Genomic DNA, 12,218 nt, shown 5'->3' with positions numbered 1-12,218 from the left:
GGGGGAGGATGAGGAGTGAAAGATATCTGGGCGCCAAAGTGCAGGACTTGGATCCCTCGACTGACAAACGCCCTTCCGCCACTCCCAACAAACATAGCCATACATCACCTTGGTCGCTCATAATTTTTGCGTCCCTCCTTTGCGCCATCCATGTCGCTTTTCCCTCAGCGCACGCTTTTGACGTTACATTTCCTATCTTCTTCGTCGCCTGCGCGGTTCACGGCATCGTCGCTCGACCCTGGCAAAGCGCGACGAACAACGGCTTCGGCCATCCCATTGTCGTCCTTGCTCGCATCCGGCGGTCGGCGCACGCCGTCCACGGCCACTGGCGACAGTCCATCGAAGGTATCCTTGGAACCGTCTCGTGCTATCCAACATACAGCCTTGCCATGCCTGGGTGCCATCGGCCGCCATGTGCTTCTAGCACCTGCTGACGCCGTCTGCGCGCGTTTTCGGCATCCGCAGCGCGTTCGCGCACTGCCCTCGCGGGAATGGGCCATCGTCCAGGTGTGTAGTCTCCGCTGCTCGCCTTGGTATCCCTCCGTCGCACTCGTTATCATGATGAACAACCTATCACATTCAAGCTCAACAGTCCAATGGTCCACGGACCACTTGACGACTCCATACTTCTGCAATTCTGATTATCGTTACTCTTCTTCCCTCGTTTCAAATCCGAGCACGATAAACTGACGAGTCCCTCCCAGATCGCCCTTGATGAACCAGTTGGATTGCTGCGTAGTCACGATCGTTTGGCGTGTCCATGTATTCTGCACCGTGAATATATCTCTCGTAACCCCTCCAAGTACGAGCGTTTATCGCGCCATATTATGCTGCTATTTATAAGTCTATCTGGGCACGACGCAATGGTATCTTACATGGTATGTCTGCACAAGAAGCAGAGTCTAGATCTAGCAGAAGTTTGTACGCCGGTCAGGGCAGAGCGCGGATCGCCCGCTGGATACAAGGCTATAAGCCAAATTTTACCTCGCTCCCTGCGCCGCACCCCGCATCGCGTGAGCCGTCTTCGCGAGTGCTATTCTCGGACGAGGATCTACGCAACCTCTGCGATCTTCTTCTCGTGCTCGGGAGTGTAGGCGGGGGAGATCTGCGCCTGCTTCTTGGCGTTCACCGAGCTCAGGTACGCATCTGGGCGCCCGTACCTTGTCAGCGAGGGGCAAGAGCAAGAACGGAAGACGACGGACTCCAGAAGAGGGAGACGACGCCGATGGTGACGAAGCGGAGGTGGGTGGGCACGAGGGCAAAGTTGACGATCTGGGTGGGGATGAAGACGCCCCTGGACGGCGCAGAGCGAGCATGAGTTCTGGGCTAGCGAAACGAGAAGGGACGGGTACCAATTACGGATGAGTGTGGGCACGTAAGCCTACGAGGTCGCGCGCGCGGGGTCAGCACACGGCTGAGGAGAGAAGAACGCGCGGGGGACGGACCTCGGAGATGCGGACCTTGGCGTCGTTGACGGTCTTGCCCTCGAGGAGGGTCATGCTGCCGAAGAACATGGCGACGACGCCTGTGTGTGTGGAGCCGGGGCGTCAGCGTGGATAGATGGCGTGGGATGAAAGGAACGGACCGGGGGTGAAGACGAACTGGTCGAGGTAGACCTTGTAGGCGACGGCCTTTGTGGGGGACGTGAACTGGAGGCGGTTGAGGAGCTGGAGCCACTTTGTGAGGATGGGGCCGAAGATGGCGCCTGGGCGGGGATGTGAGCATGGAACGGAGGGCGGGGGGCGAAGAGGACGTACCGCCGTAGAATGCGACGCGCGCAGATCGGGCGAACTGCGGAGGAGGGGATGGTCAGAGGCGGCTGGGGAAGGGGTTAGGGAGAGACGGACGTCGTGGTTGGAGCCCTTTTTCTCAAAGGCCTGCTGGGCGAGGATGTCGCCGGTGGCGAAGAGGACGAAGGAGGTTGCGCACTGGGTGACCATGGGCCTCTTGATGAGCGAGGCACTGAGCGGGGCAGGTGAGCGCGACTCGATTGGGTGCAGGGTAGCAAGGACTTACTTGAACGCGTGAAGTAACCGGGACATGAGGCGAATGTGGTCAAGGGTGGACGTGTTCTGTTAACTGGCCGCCGTCGCGAGTCGTGGAGCAGTGTGAGAGAGGAGATGGGGGAGAGCTCGTGAGCTGGCGAGGTTGGGGTGGCAGCCCTGGGCGGCCCTGGGCGGGGGAGTGAGCGTCGGCTGAGCAAATCAGGCTTCCCCACCGCCTGTACAGGACCGCGCGCGCTGTCCGGACCGCGCTCCGGCTTGAGTTCCACGAGGTCTGACGATGGTGAATTTGCGGCACATAGTGTGGGCGAGTAGGGTACGTGAAGCCGTCGAGGATCGCGCGCGAGGTGATTATGATTGTTTTCGGAACGGGACGGGAGACGGACGAGGACGGTAGCGCTCGCTGGGTATAAGCGAGATGGTTATCACCACACTCTCTCTCTGAGCGAGTCTCTCTGAGCGAGAAAGCTACAGAGAAGACGCGTCGTCGTTGACAGCCGTCGTTGACAGCCGTCGTTGACAGCCGTCGTTGACAGCCGTCGTTGACAGCCGTCGTTGACAGCCGTCGTTGACAACCGCCGCCGTCGTTGACAGCGACTCGGACGGAAAACACCGGCGCTCGGAATCTCCAGCTTGGCCGTCATCGTCGCAGCCCGCACTCCGCCTTCCTCGTCCTCCGCTCGTCGTCCCAGAGGCTACAGGCCCCCGCTTCCTGCGCCGGCCTCACTACCCTTGTCCATCTCCGCCTCATTCTTGAGCTCGTCTCCATCTCTCCAATGTCTCTTGCCCAATCCCTACCCCCATGCCCTCCACATTCCTCCTTGGCCGTCCACGCTCTCGTCTTTGTCCTATCCCACCCCTATGTTTCCTCCCTCTCTCTCCGCGACATCGCCGTTCTCGCCCGCACCTGTACCGCTCTAAAGTCCCTTAGCGACAACGCCTTCCTCACCGCTCTCTCTCATCCCCCTCATTCCTCCATCTTAGGCCCCATGGCCCCCGACAATCCCCAAGCCCTCACCCTCTCTTCTCCCCGCGCCATACAAGCCTTTGCCGCTTTTGCCCAGAAATCTTCCGCCTACCGCCCTCGTCAACTCTGCCACCCCGCCTCCCATGGCTCAAACGAGTCTCAACATCCTCAACAGTGCAACGCCCACGACGGCGTCCCCGACAACGGCACCACTTCCTCACCCGGCTATCCATTCTCCTGCCGTGCACCAAGGCCCGCTCTCTCCTTGCCCCTCCGCAGACTCACAATCGATCTCCATCCCTCCCAACTCTCTTCTTCTCTCCCTCTCCTCCGAATCCTCCAACTCTGCTCTCCTACCCTCACCCACCTCCGAATCACCCACACCGACGCTCTCCTCGCACACGACCCCGACCTCTCCCGTGTCCTCCCTTTGCTCTCCAATCTCACCTCTCTCGCCATCCACGGCGTCGGTCCCCGCGGTTGCACCCTCCTCGGTGACCTCAAGGCGTCCCTCCAAGAAGCCCAAGTCGATTTCGACGACGATTGGGTACACTCCGTCATCTGCGCCTCCTACGCCAAACGTTACAGACCGCCCAACTTCGCGCCCGCCCTCACAAATCCTTCAGGTCCTCCACCTCCTACCCCCGCCCTCGCCGTCGTCCCCCTCCTTCCGGATCCCGTCTTGCTCCTCGAGAACAGCATGCTCACCCTCCGCACCATGCGCTCCAGCAACGCCATCATCGTCACCGTCGCAGACAAAATCCGCTACCCCGCCGTCAGGACCCTCGCACTCCGCCTCGCCGGCGTCCCGACCGTCATCCCCCTCGTGCACGCGTTCCCGGCCCTCAGAGACCTCTACGTCTACACCCCGTTCGACGGGTGCGGCCTCCGCGCGCCGCCACCCCAAACGACCACCGTCGCGGACGCCGCCACGCCTCCCTCCACTCCTCCCTCCCCAGGCACCGCCGATCGCCCCGCGTCCCCAAACCCCCTCTCCTATCTGACCCCGCGCCGCATGCGCCCCCCGATGCCGTGCATCCACGCGACGCGCGAGACGAACCGCACGAGCCAGGTCTACAGCTCCTTCCCGCCCCTCCTCTCCGTGCGCGGCTTCGCCCCCGGGCTCTACGCCCTCGGCCTCACCTGCACCGTGCGCCGCTTCGAGGTCGGCTCGCTCACGCCCCCGAGCGAGGGCGCGGAGGAGGCCTGGGCCGTGCGCACGCTGCTCGCCGACATCATGCCGACGACTGTCACGATCGGCCTCGGCCGCGGCTGGTGGGCCCCGGGCACGATGCAGGTCCGGGGCAAGGACAAGACGGCCGCCAAGGGCCCGCCTGCTGCGAAGGGGCGCGCGAAGTGGAAGGGCAAGGAACGCGACACCGGCCGCGACGGGCTCAAGTCGATCTTCGGCGGCGACGGGGTCGGGGAAGCCGTCTGGGCGGGCGTGAGCGAGCTCGTGCTGAGGGTCGAGGAGCCGGGCAGGTGGGAGCACGTCACCGTGAGTACCGTTCGGCCCTTCGCGCGCTCGAGACTGACCCGTTCGCGTTCGACGGCAGCGCGATATCCTGGCGATGCTCATCCCGCTCGCGAACACGCTCACGACGTTCGTCCTGCACTGGGACAGGACGTCGGTCCCCTTCGACCGCGTGCCGCTCGACGACGACCAGGAGGATGACGACGACGGCCAGCCCGGGCACGCGCCGCACGGCGACCCCGCGCAGACGTCGCGCGCGGAGGCGTTCGCGCGGCGCGTCGCGGAGCAGCTCCCCCTCCTCCGCTACATGTTCATCGAGATCCTGCACGACGAGCTCCCCGGGCCCGCCTCCGCGCAAGAGATGTCGCGGCCGCCGCAGCCCTGGGGCACCCGACGGTACGATCGCGAGCGGCGGTTCTTCCGCGTCGAGCGCGCCGAGGGCTGGTTGTGCCTCGACCCGCTGAGCCCGGGCATGGCGGAGACGGTGATGGCGGACGCGGGGCTGAGTTTCGTGGACCAGGTCCGGTATACGTGAGCTTGGACTTGAGAAGTGCTGTATTGTATCGTTAGTAATAGGTGCGAGTCGGCTTGCTCTCTATCATCTTTCTTACCGCTGGCGAATGGCGCAGGCGGCCGTCACACGGTCTCCCTCGTCGTCAACACGGTTTTCTGTGAGTTGGCCCGCCCTGCGAGGTCGGTGACATGCGGGTGGGGAGTGCCCAGACTCGAATGAATTGTGAGCGGGAGTCGATCATGCATGTTAACCAGGTTGAGTGTATGTGTGCTGGGCTGTGACATCGCCTGCCGTGCACTCGCTCCTACTTGCCGGGTTGCAGACTATCATTCAGCAAAGATCGGCGAAAGGTGCGTTGACATGCCACCAGTCCATCAGTGGTGCTCGTATACTGCCATGTCAGTACACATGGTACTTTGGGCCAGAGTCAGCTCCGTTCCCTCGTGCACAACAGCCAGGTAACTCGTGGTGAGTGTAATCCCGTGTTAATTGCTCGCCTCGACGATGGTCCGTCAATAAAGAAAGTGTGGAACTGCTGATCCTGTGAGAGATACGTCTTCCTTCAGTGTATCTGCCATCGTATGAGATATGCTGTTTCGGTACGGGCCTTTCGGCACTTTATTCTGACACTCTATTATCGCTGACTGGAGCTGTGCATAGAAACGGTGCATGTGAGCGCAGCACGACGGCTACGTCATTCATAGCACGGTCTCCGGCGGTACCGATAACTCGAAACGGTAAATTCGACGACGGTTGCAGTACAAAGCATCCGACCGTTCCTCGATTCAGGCGCGCGCCCATTCTCTCGAGTCGCGATCGACATGAGAAGCGACGATCAATGTGATTACTATGGATTGCGTGGAATGTCCCTCGAATTTGCGTGTCGTCGACGCCTCTACCTACAACTGCGCTCGTCATGGATGTCCAGTATGAGCGCGACTGCGGGCCATCCCAGTCGATGGATCGCGTTGACTGTCTCCCGGATACTGCCAGCCAATGGACATGTGCTCGTCTTGACGGGAACATGCACAGCCGCCTCATGATGCTTCCCTTCGTCCACAGGACCATTCGAGACCGGCCCCGGGGGCTCCATGGCATCCGAAGGAAAGGTGCGTGTGCAGTCACGCTTCAATTCAATAAGAGAAGTTGGTAACCTCTTGTCCGCCGTTCCCAACCAGGACATCGTTCGCGAACGGATTCTGAGGGTTGGAAACTAGTCCTGCGAACATATGCGATCAAGCAGGGAGTCCCCGTCCCTGGACTGTCGTATAAGGTTCTGTCCGGAGCTTTATGAGTTCTCCCAGCAACCTATCAACCGCACTCGCCGACGGCTGGGCGGAGTTCAAGCCGGTCCGCAGAGCGGGTACTGCATGTATATCTGCGGGCCCGACACAGGAGCGAGGGACCCTTCTTGCTGAACCATAGGGATGCAGTGTTCCCAGTTTTCGCTTCCTTCTACCATGGCTATCACTCGACATACCCCCGCGTTCCCCTTCGACATCCTCGAAAATATCATCGATTTACTGCATAGTGACCTCACGTCTCTGTGTGCATTATCTCTTACCTGCCGCATTCTACTCCCACGTAGCCGATATCATCGCCTGAGGTCGATTTCTCTCAAATCCCAGGACGAAATATACTCCTTTGGCGTATTCCTTGCACGGAACCCTCCTCTCAAACAGTTCATCTTCGCTGTCGCCCTAGGGGGAGAAGTAGATGTTTTTATGCCGTCGTACTTCAGAACGATGTCGCAGCTACCAAAACTTCACACTCTCACGATTTCAATGCCATCCCGGGCCCGTCCTAAACTCTTTGTTGCCTTCCATCCGACGCTGCTCAAGGTTATTCGAACCAGCGTCACGGCCATAGAGACCCTCTGCCTCCAAGGGATCGTCTTCAAGTCGCCTGTGGAGCTCGGTCGGATTATCATGGCCTTCCCTCGGCTTCGCGCTCTTCATGTCGCTACCTCCTGCTTCGCATCGCTGAAGAGGTACCCACCAGTGGCGAAATGCCCCCCGCCTATCGTACGTCTCACGGTGAGTATGTCGGTCGGGACACTACGTCAGTGTAAATTCTGACGACGTCGACTCATTGTGAATATATTCAACAGGTCGATGGGATTGACTCCGATGTGATCAATTGGCTTCTGGAATATACCGGCAATACGTTGCAGGACCTCACTCTATCTGCGAGTGAAGGTTAGTGAGGCGATCCAACGAAAGGCGTTCCCTGCTCATCATCATCCAGGCAGCACGTTCAATCTCGCGCGATCTCCCAAGCTCTCGAACATCACATACGCGACACCATACACCTCTAACAGCATTGTAAAATCTTCTTCAAACATCGTAACAACTCTGAGGACGTCCGAGAACTCTTCTCAACTTCATGTTAACATTCACTTCTTAGGATGCGGCCCAAGATCTTTGCTGGGACTCTCTTCTCCTGCCACCAGCATCGAAGGCGTACAGGCTCTGGATGAAGAGATCGCGGAGCTACGGCTTTTGAGGGTGTCGTTCTGCATGCCTCATCAGAAGAGAAATCGGGCTCGATGGTATCGCGAGCGTGTCAGAGACATATTCCCTCGCTTGACGGCACAGACCCTGACGGATATATGCCCCGGTCCGTCTTGCTTCTTCTTTCTGATATATGATATTGATTGTATTCAAGAAGGTGTTGAAGTGGGACATGATGCGCAAGTCTGTTCCGTGTCATTCTCTCCGGACGGGAAGTGGATTGCGACAGCCGCACAGGACAGGACTGTAATTCTGTGGGAACTGGGGTATCACTCTGCGATGCGGGATTGGATCATCGACGACAGTGCCAGTGTAGAATCCGGAACGGTCTCCATTGCATTTTCTCCCAAAGGTCGATGGCTCGCGTCTTCCGGGGCTGGCAAAACCATCAAGATATGGGACGCCGAGGTTACAGACATAGATAAGCGCCATGCAGACCTTGTGCACGACAGCACAGTGGCCACGTTCGCGTGGCAATCGGCCGGCATCACACTCGTTTCGGTGGCGAACGACGGTATCGTGCGCCTCTGGGACACCGAGACGCTTCAAGAAATACGTTGCTTTCCACTCCACAACTTCCGTCCGACGAACGGCGATGCCTCCTTCTTTCTTCTACCACGGTATGGCGAGTGGCTCTGCTCGCCTGATGGCCGATGGCTCTTTCTAGAGCAGAATGGTTTTCCTCGAGAAAAAGTCATTTGGGACATATCTTGCGGATGTCCTTGGAAAATTCTCAGACAAAATGAGGAAGATGCTTCCTTCTCGATGACCACCGCTGTATTCAGCCCGAACAGCAAGCTCCTGGCTGCCGTCTCTTTCCTCCCAACCGCCCGCGACCTCATCCGACTTTGGGACGTCAGGACAGGAAAGCTTATCGTCCGGAAAACCATCTTGAGGGATACCTATAGCCGACCTCCCGGTACCGTTGTATTTTCTCCCTTTGGCTGTTTGGTCTTGTACTACAACTGCGATTCCTCGTCTCCGGCTCAGGTTTGGGATATGAACACTGGTCGCGGCCACGAGCTGCTCTCACCGCCTTCCCATTCCTGCCAACCATGGGGGATGACCCAGGCCGCTTGCTTTTCTCCGGATGGGCGCCACATAGCGACCGCTAGCAAAGACGGTGTCAGGATTTGGCGCACCGACGACGGTGCGCGTGTAATCGCCGTCGCATTCCACTCATTGGAGGTTGGTGACACCTCGTACCTCGGGTTCTCGCAGGATGGGCGAGTACTGGTGTCCGCAGACACATTCGGAGCGGTGCACATGCACCCTCTGAAGCATCTCATTCGAGGTTGGCCTGACGTCTGAGACAAGGCACCCATAACTCTTCCATTTCTCTGCTAGAGACAATGTAAATAACAAAGTTCAATGTATTCATGCGATACTAGCCAGTGGCAATAGATTCCATTGAGGAACACGAGTGCTGTCAGCCCGAGCAGTGCGCGCGATAAGTCAACTGCGGCGTGGCCCTGGGGCACACCGATGAAATTGTTGTCGCCGAACAAGCTGGACGCGGTGATGTGGTCGAATGGCCGTCAGCCTAGCGAGCAGCGATCATGCTCTACTCCGGCGTACGAGCAAACAGGGCCCGAAAAAAAGGTCTCTGTGCCGTGCTGCTCGATGGGGAGGTTCGCCTTCTCCACTGCACTGCAGCCTTCTCAGGTTCGTTCTGGCCTCTGCGGCGAGAGTAGCTACCTCGTCCTTCGAGACGCCAAGAAAGGTGATGAGCTCGTCCCTCGAGTTCGAGTTGTCGCCCTCGATGGAGCATTTGGCCGATACGTCGCGCTAAGCGGTCGTGGTCCCGGTAACGACCTTGGGCTGGAGTTTCCAAGTCGCCCTGCGCCGGAGGTAAGTCTGCGACGCCAGAGATGGGCGAGGGACTGATGACACCGGGGGTCAAGCGTGAGAGAGTCTATGGTTTCCCTACCGATTGCATGTCATAACTTCAGGCATTGTAGAATTCACTAGAGCCAGAACTCTGGAAACTGAAATAGAGAGAAAGCCTGAGCCATTAGAAGAAGTCACCGCTGCCGACTTTCGGGGTCCTGGGGTCAAGCACATCTCTGTGCGACGCTGACATGTTTGCCGCCGTGACCTAAGGGGCTGGAGGGTGGGACGGCAGGCGCATGAGGCAAAGCGTACATACCTTGAGCGAGAAGTTATGGACACCAAGTGATGAGATGTATCGGTTCGAAGGATCTCCGAAGAGACGTCGTTTGCGTCGTTGGGAGACTGGATACCAAGAGCGCTCTTATAAAGCGCGTCAGCAAAGAGACGGGGAGTGGGAAGAACTCAGGTGACTTGGGACGCGGGGTCATCTGCGGAAGAGAGCTCGGTTGGAATGCAAGGGGATCTCCCGGTTCGACTTGCAGTGTCCTCGCGCACGAGAATGGGCAATGACGACATGGAGGATGAAGGAACGAGAGTCGTCTGCACAACGTCCGAGGGAAGGACCGTAGGATGATTCGTCTGACGATACGGTGGTCGGTAGATGGTAGGTGGACAAGAGTTTGTTCCGTATGTTGGAGGAGGATTGTAGAGCCTGAGCGTTAGAGGACACTGCGTACCGGGGGGTGACGTTCTGCCGGCCCCAGTACAGAACAGAACAGAGACCGCACAGGAAGGATTTGGCGAGAACTGGGGCGAAGAGGGTGTGTGTCGTCGCTGCAGACGCATACAAGACTTTGCTAGAGCGATGGAAGAGACGACAGTGCGGTCGATAGCAAGCGAGCAAGCCTCTCGGGTCGGAAAGATGGACCGGACCGACGGGCCGCCCAGTCGCGCCGTGCGATTCTGGATCGGGCCGTCGTCCCTGTGTCTTCGCGGCGATGTTTGTCTACATGCTTGTATCACCTTTCTGAGCAGTACCACCATGTCCACATCTGGGCTTTCTTGTGATGATGGGCGAGAGCGTCTCAAGCTTGCGGGGCACGCGTTTCATCAGGGTAGAGCCACTGGAATCATTATAAACTCCGTTGATCCAATGAACACATTCCTAGTCTTCATCGTCCAACAGCACGTCATCTCTCAACCTCACTCTTTCACCATCCCAGCTCATTTTCTCTTCCGTATATGTCGAACAACTCATTCGCCACTGCGACAATGCAAGCGCCACAGCTACCTCCAAGGGATTTCTACGCCAAGATGCTGTATCCGCTTCATTGTGGCTATCCCTTATGGGATACAACCATAGATTGTGGCGACCGTCAACACTCGTCCCATAGATGTGTCGGCATGGTGGGATTCCTCGAGGATGGCAAATTTCGGCCTCTTTTCTGCTCTGGAACAGGGGAGGGAACGGACTCGAACGAAGTTCCCTCTCCTTTGAAGGAGCTCAGAGACAGGTTCGGCCCGTGCGTTTCCGTTAGAACGGACAAAGACCGTCCCCGGGAGTTGGAAAGCTTCAATCCCGAAAATGGCTTCGTGAAATTCGCATCCCGGTAAGCTGAGTACATCCATAAACTGCTGTCATATAGCCATCGCTAATCACCCATCCGTCGCCTGTCGTGTGGTCAGTGGACGTATCCCAGAGCAAGGCTCAGACCAAGGTGCTATTCTCAAGCTCCCGGCAGGAAGCACCACGTATTTCTTCAACAATAAGTGGCATATAGTCCGATACATGCACGAGAAGATCGATAAATGGCTGGCCTTAGCGAACAGCATCGGAGACTCAGAGCTCAAGGACGAAGACATCATGTTCGTGACGGGTGCTACCTGGACAACTCAGTTTACCCGCAACCTCTATCAGAGTCAATACATCCGTGGAAACGTCGACGTCCCCACATCCATCATGACGACACCTCAAACGGAAGGAGACCCCGCTGTCTTCAAGTTCGCTGCGGGCCAACCCCAGCAATCTGAGATTCCCCACTTCTATCCATCCTCTCCGGTGTCGCACCACTGCGTCTTCATGAACTACTATAAGATCAAGAGGCGACCCAAAAACCACGGCCCCTCGGAACGCGGCTCAGAGGGCACGCTGTCGCAACAGACATCCGTCCTCAAGGAGTCACCTTGGGTCTGGGTGCCAAGGCCAACGGTACGTCGCATCAATCCGAATCTCAAAAAGTCGAATCGGTGACACGATTCTAGTTTGCTGACCCCGTCAACGCCCTGCTGGACTATATACTTGAGGTGACGCTATCTATGCAGATTATCTATGCTCTTTCTGTGCTGATTTTACTACCTAGGACGAGAGAGTAAATATCGCAGTGGCGTCCGATTCGGACGTGTACAAATTTCTTGAGGTACGTGAGAAGATGCCATAATCCGTTGTCTATCCTGAACGAAATATGGAATAGTACCGGCAGGCCGTCCCAGATGACATCCGTACCTTGCTGATCAGCAAGGGGGTGTGCACGGCGATCGTCAGGGATCTCGAACAGGGTGAGCAATGATACACTAAGGATCGCATACAGTCTACTCATTTTGCTACAGTCGGTACTGTGCAGCGCTTACAGCGGAAGAATGCACGTATGAAAGTGGACGATGACTGGGTTTGGGTAAAGCCGCCTCAGGACCACATGTAAGGTCATAAAGGCCAAGTCTGGAGACGACGAGCGCGGTCGAGTGCCAAGCTGCGGCCCGGTGGTTGACTGGGCGGAACTTCGATCGATACTGTCATATTCGACTAAATTGTACGAGAACTGCGAGGGACACAGGCTGTTTACTTTGGTACCTGTGTATTTTGGACTTAATACTACTATCTTCAACAAATTTGCCTCAAGAAGATGGGTGTTTGACT

At 57.6% G+C, this 12,218-nt stretch overlaps 5 protein-coding genes across 5 annotated transcripts; 3 read left to right on the top strand and 2 right to left on the bottom strand.

Annotated features, from left to right (window-relative positions):
- Positions 1-154: 154 nt before the first annotated feature.
- On the bottom strand, positions 155-797 carry DICSQDRAFT_136683 (uncharacterized protein). Its single transcript, XM_007365863.1, has one exon. The coding sequence runs from the start codon at positions 402-404 to the stop codon at positions 165-167; it is 240 nt and encodes a 79-aa protein (XP_007365925.1). The 5' UTR covers positions 405-797; the 3' UTR covers positions 155-164.
- A 22-nt stretch (positions 798-819) lies between these two features.
- On the bottom strand, positions 820-2,099 carry DICSQDRAFT_180732 (uncharacterized protein). The gene is made up of 8 exons (XM_007365862.1): positions 2,017-2,099; positions 1,848-1,962; positions 1,758-1,791; positions 1,586-1,705; positions 1,446-1,525; positions 1,353-1,381; positions 1,203-1,294; positions 820-1,146 (listed from the first exon to the last, which is right to left on the bottom strand). The coding sequence occupies exons 1-8, from the start codon at positions 2,040-2,042 to the stop codon at positions 1,052-1,054; spliced, it is 591 nt and encodes a 196-aa protein (XP_007365924.1). The 5' UTR covers positions 2,043-2,099; the 3' UTR covers positions 820-1,051.
- Positions 2,100-2,992: 893 nt separating this feature from the next.
- Positions 2,993-5,430, top strand: DICSQDRAFT_127139 (uncharacterized protein; the record flags this gene model as incomplete). The annotated part of the gene is made up of 5 exons (XM_007365861.1): positions 2,993-4,468; positions 4,527-4,975; positions 5,021-5,115; positions 5,281-5,308; positions 5,337-5,430. 5 exons carry the CDS (start codon positions 2,993-2,995, stop codon positions 5,428-5,430), a joined length of 2,142 nt encoding a protein of 713 aa, XP_007365923.1.
- A 1,456-nt stretch (positions 5,431-6,886) lies between these two features.
- On the top strand, positions 6,887-8,782 carry DICSQDRAFT_127138 (WD40 repeat-like protein; the record flags this gene model as incomplete). The annotated part of the gene is made up of 4 exons (XM_007365860.1): positions 6,887-6,994; positions 7,069-7,156; positions 7,365-7,577; positions 7,626-8,782. 4 exons carry the CDS (start codon positions 6,887-6,889, stop codon positions 8,780-8,782), a joined length of 1,566 nt encoding a protein of 521 aa, XP_007365922.1.
- A 1,926-nt stretch (positions 8,783-10,708) lies between these two features.
- DICSQDRAFT_170223 (uncharacterized protein) lies at positions 10,709-12,003 on the top strand (the record flags this gene model as incomplete). The annotated part of the gene is made up of 6 exons (XM_007365859.1): positions 10,709-10,914; positions 10,991-11,513; positions 11,567-11,608; positions 11,665-11,721; positions 11,776-11,860; positions 11,912-12,003. The coding sequence occupies 6 exons, from the start codon at positions 10,709-10,711 to the stop codon at positions 12,001-12,003; spliced, it is 1,005 nt and encodes a 334-aa protein (XP_007365921.1).
- Positions 12,004-12,218: the final 215 nt, after the last annotated feature.

This window comes from Dichomitus squalens (genome assembly GCF_000275845.1).
Source record: "Dichomitus squalens LYAD-421 SS1 unplaced genomic scaffold DICSQscaffold_14, whole genome shotgun sequence".
NCBI classification, from domain to species: domain Eukaryota; kingdom Fungi; phylum Basidiomycota; class Agaricomycetes; order Polyporales; family Polyporaceae; genus Dichomitus; species Dichomitus squalens.
Note: the sequence above shows the minus strand (reverse complement) of the source record. Positions and strands in the feature narration are given on the sequence as shown.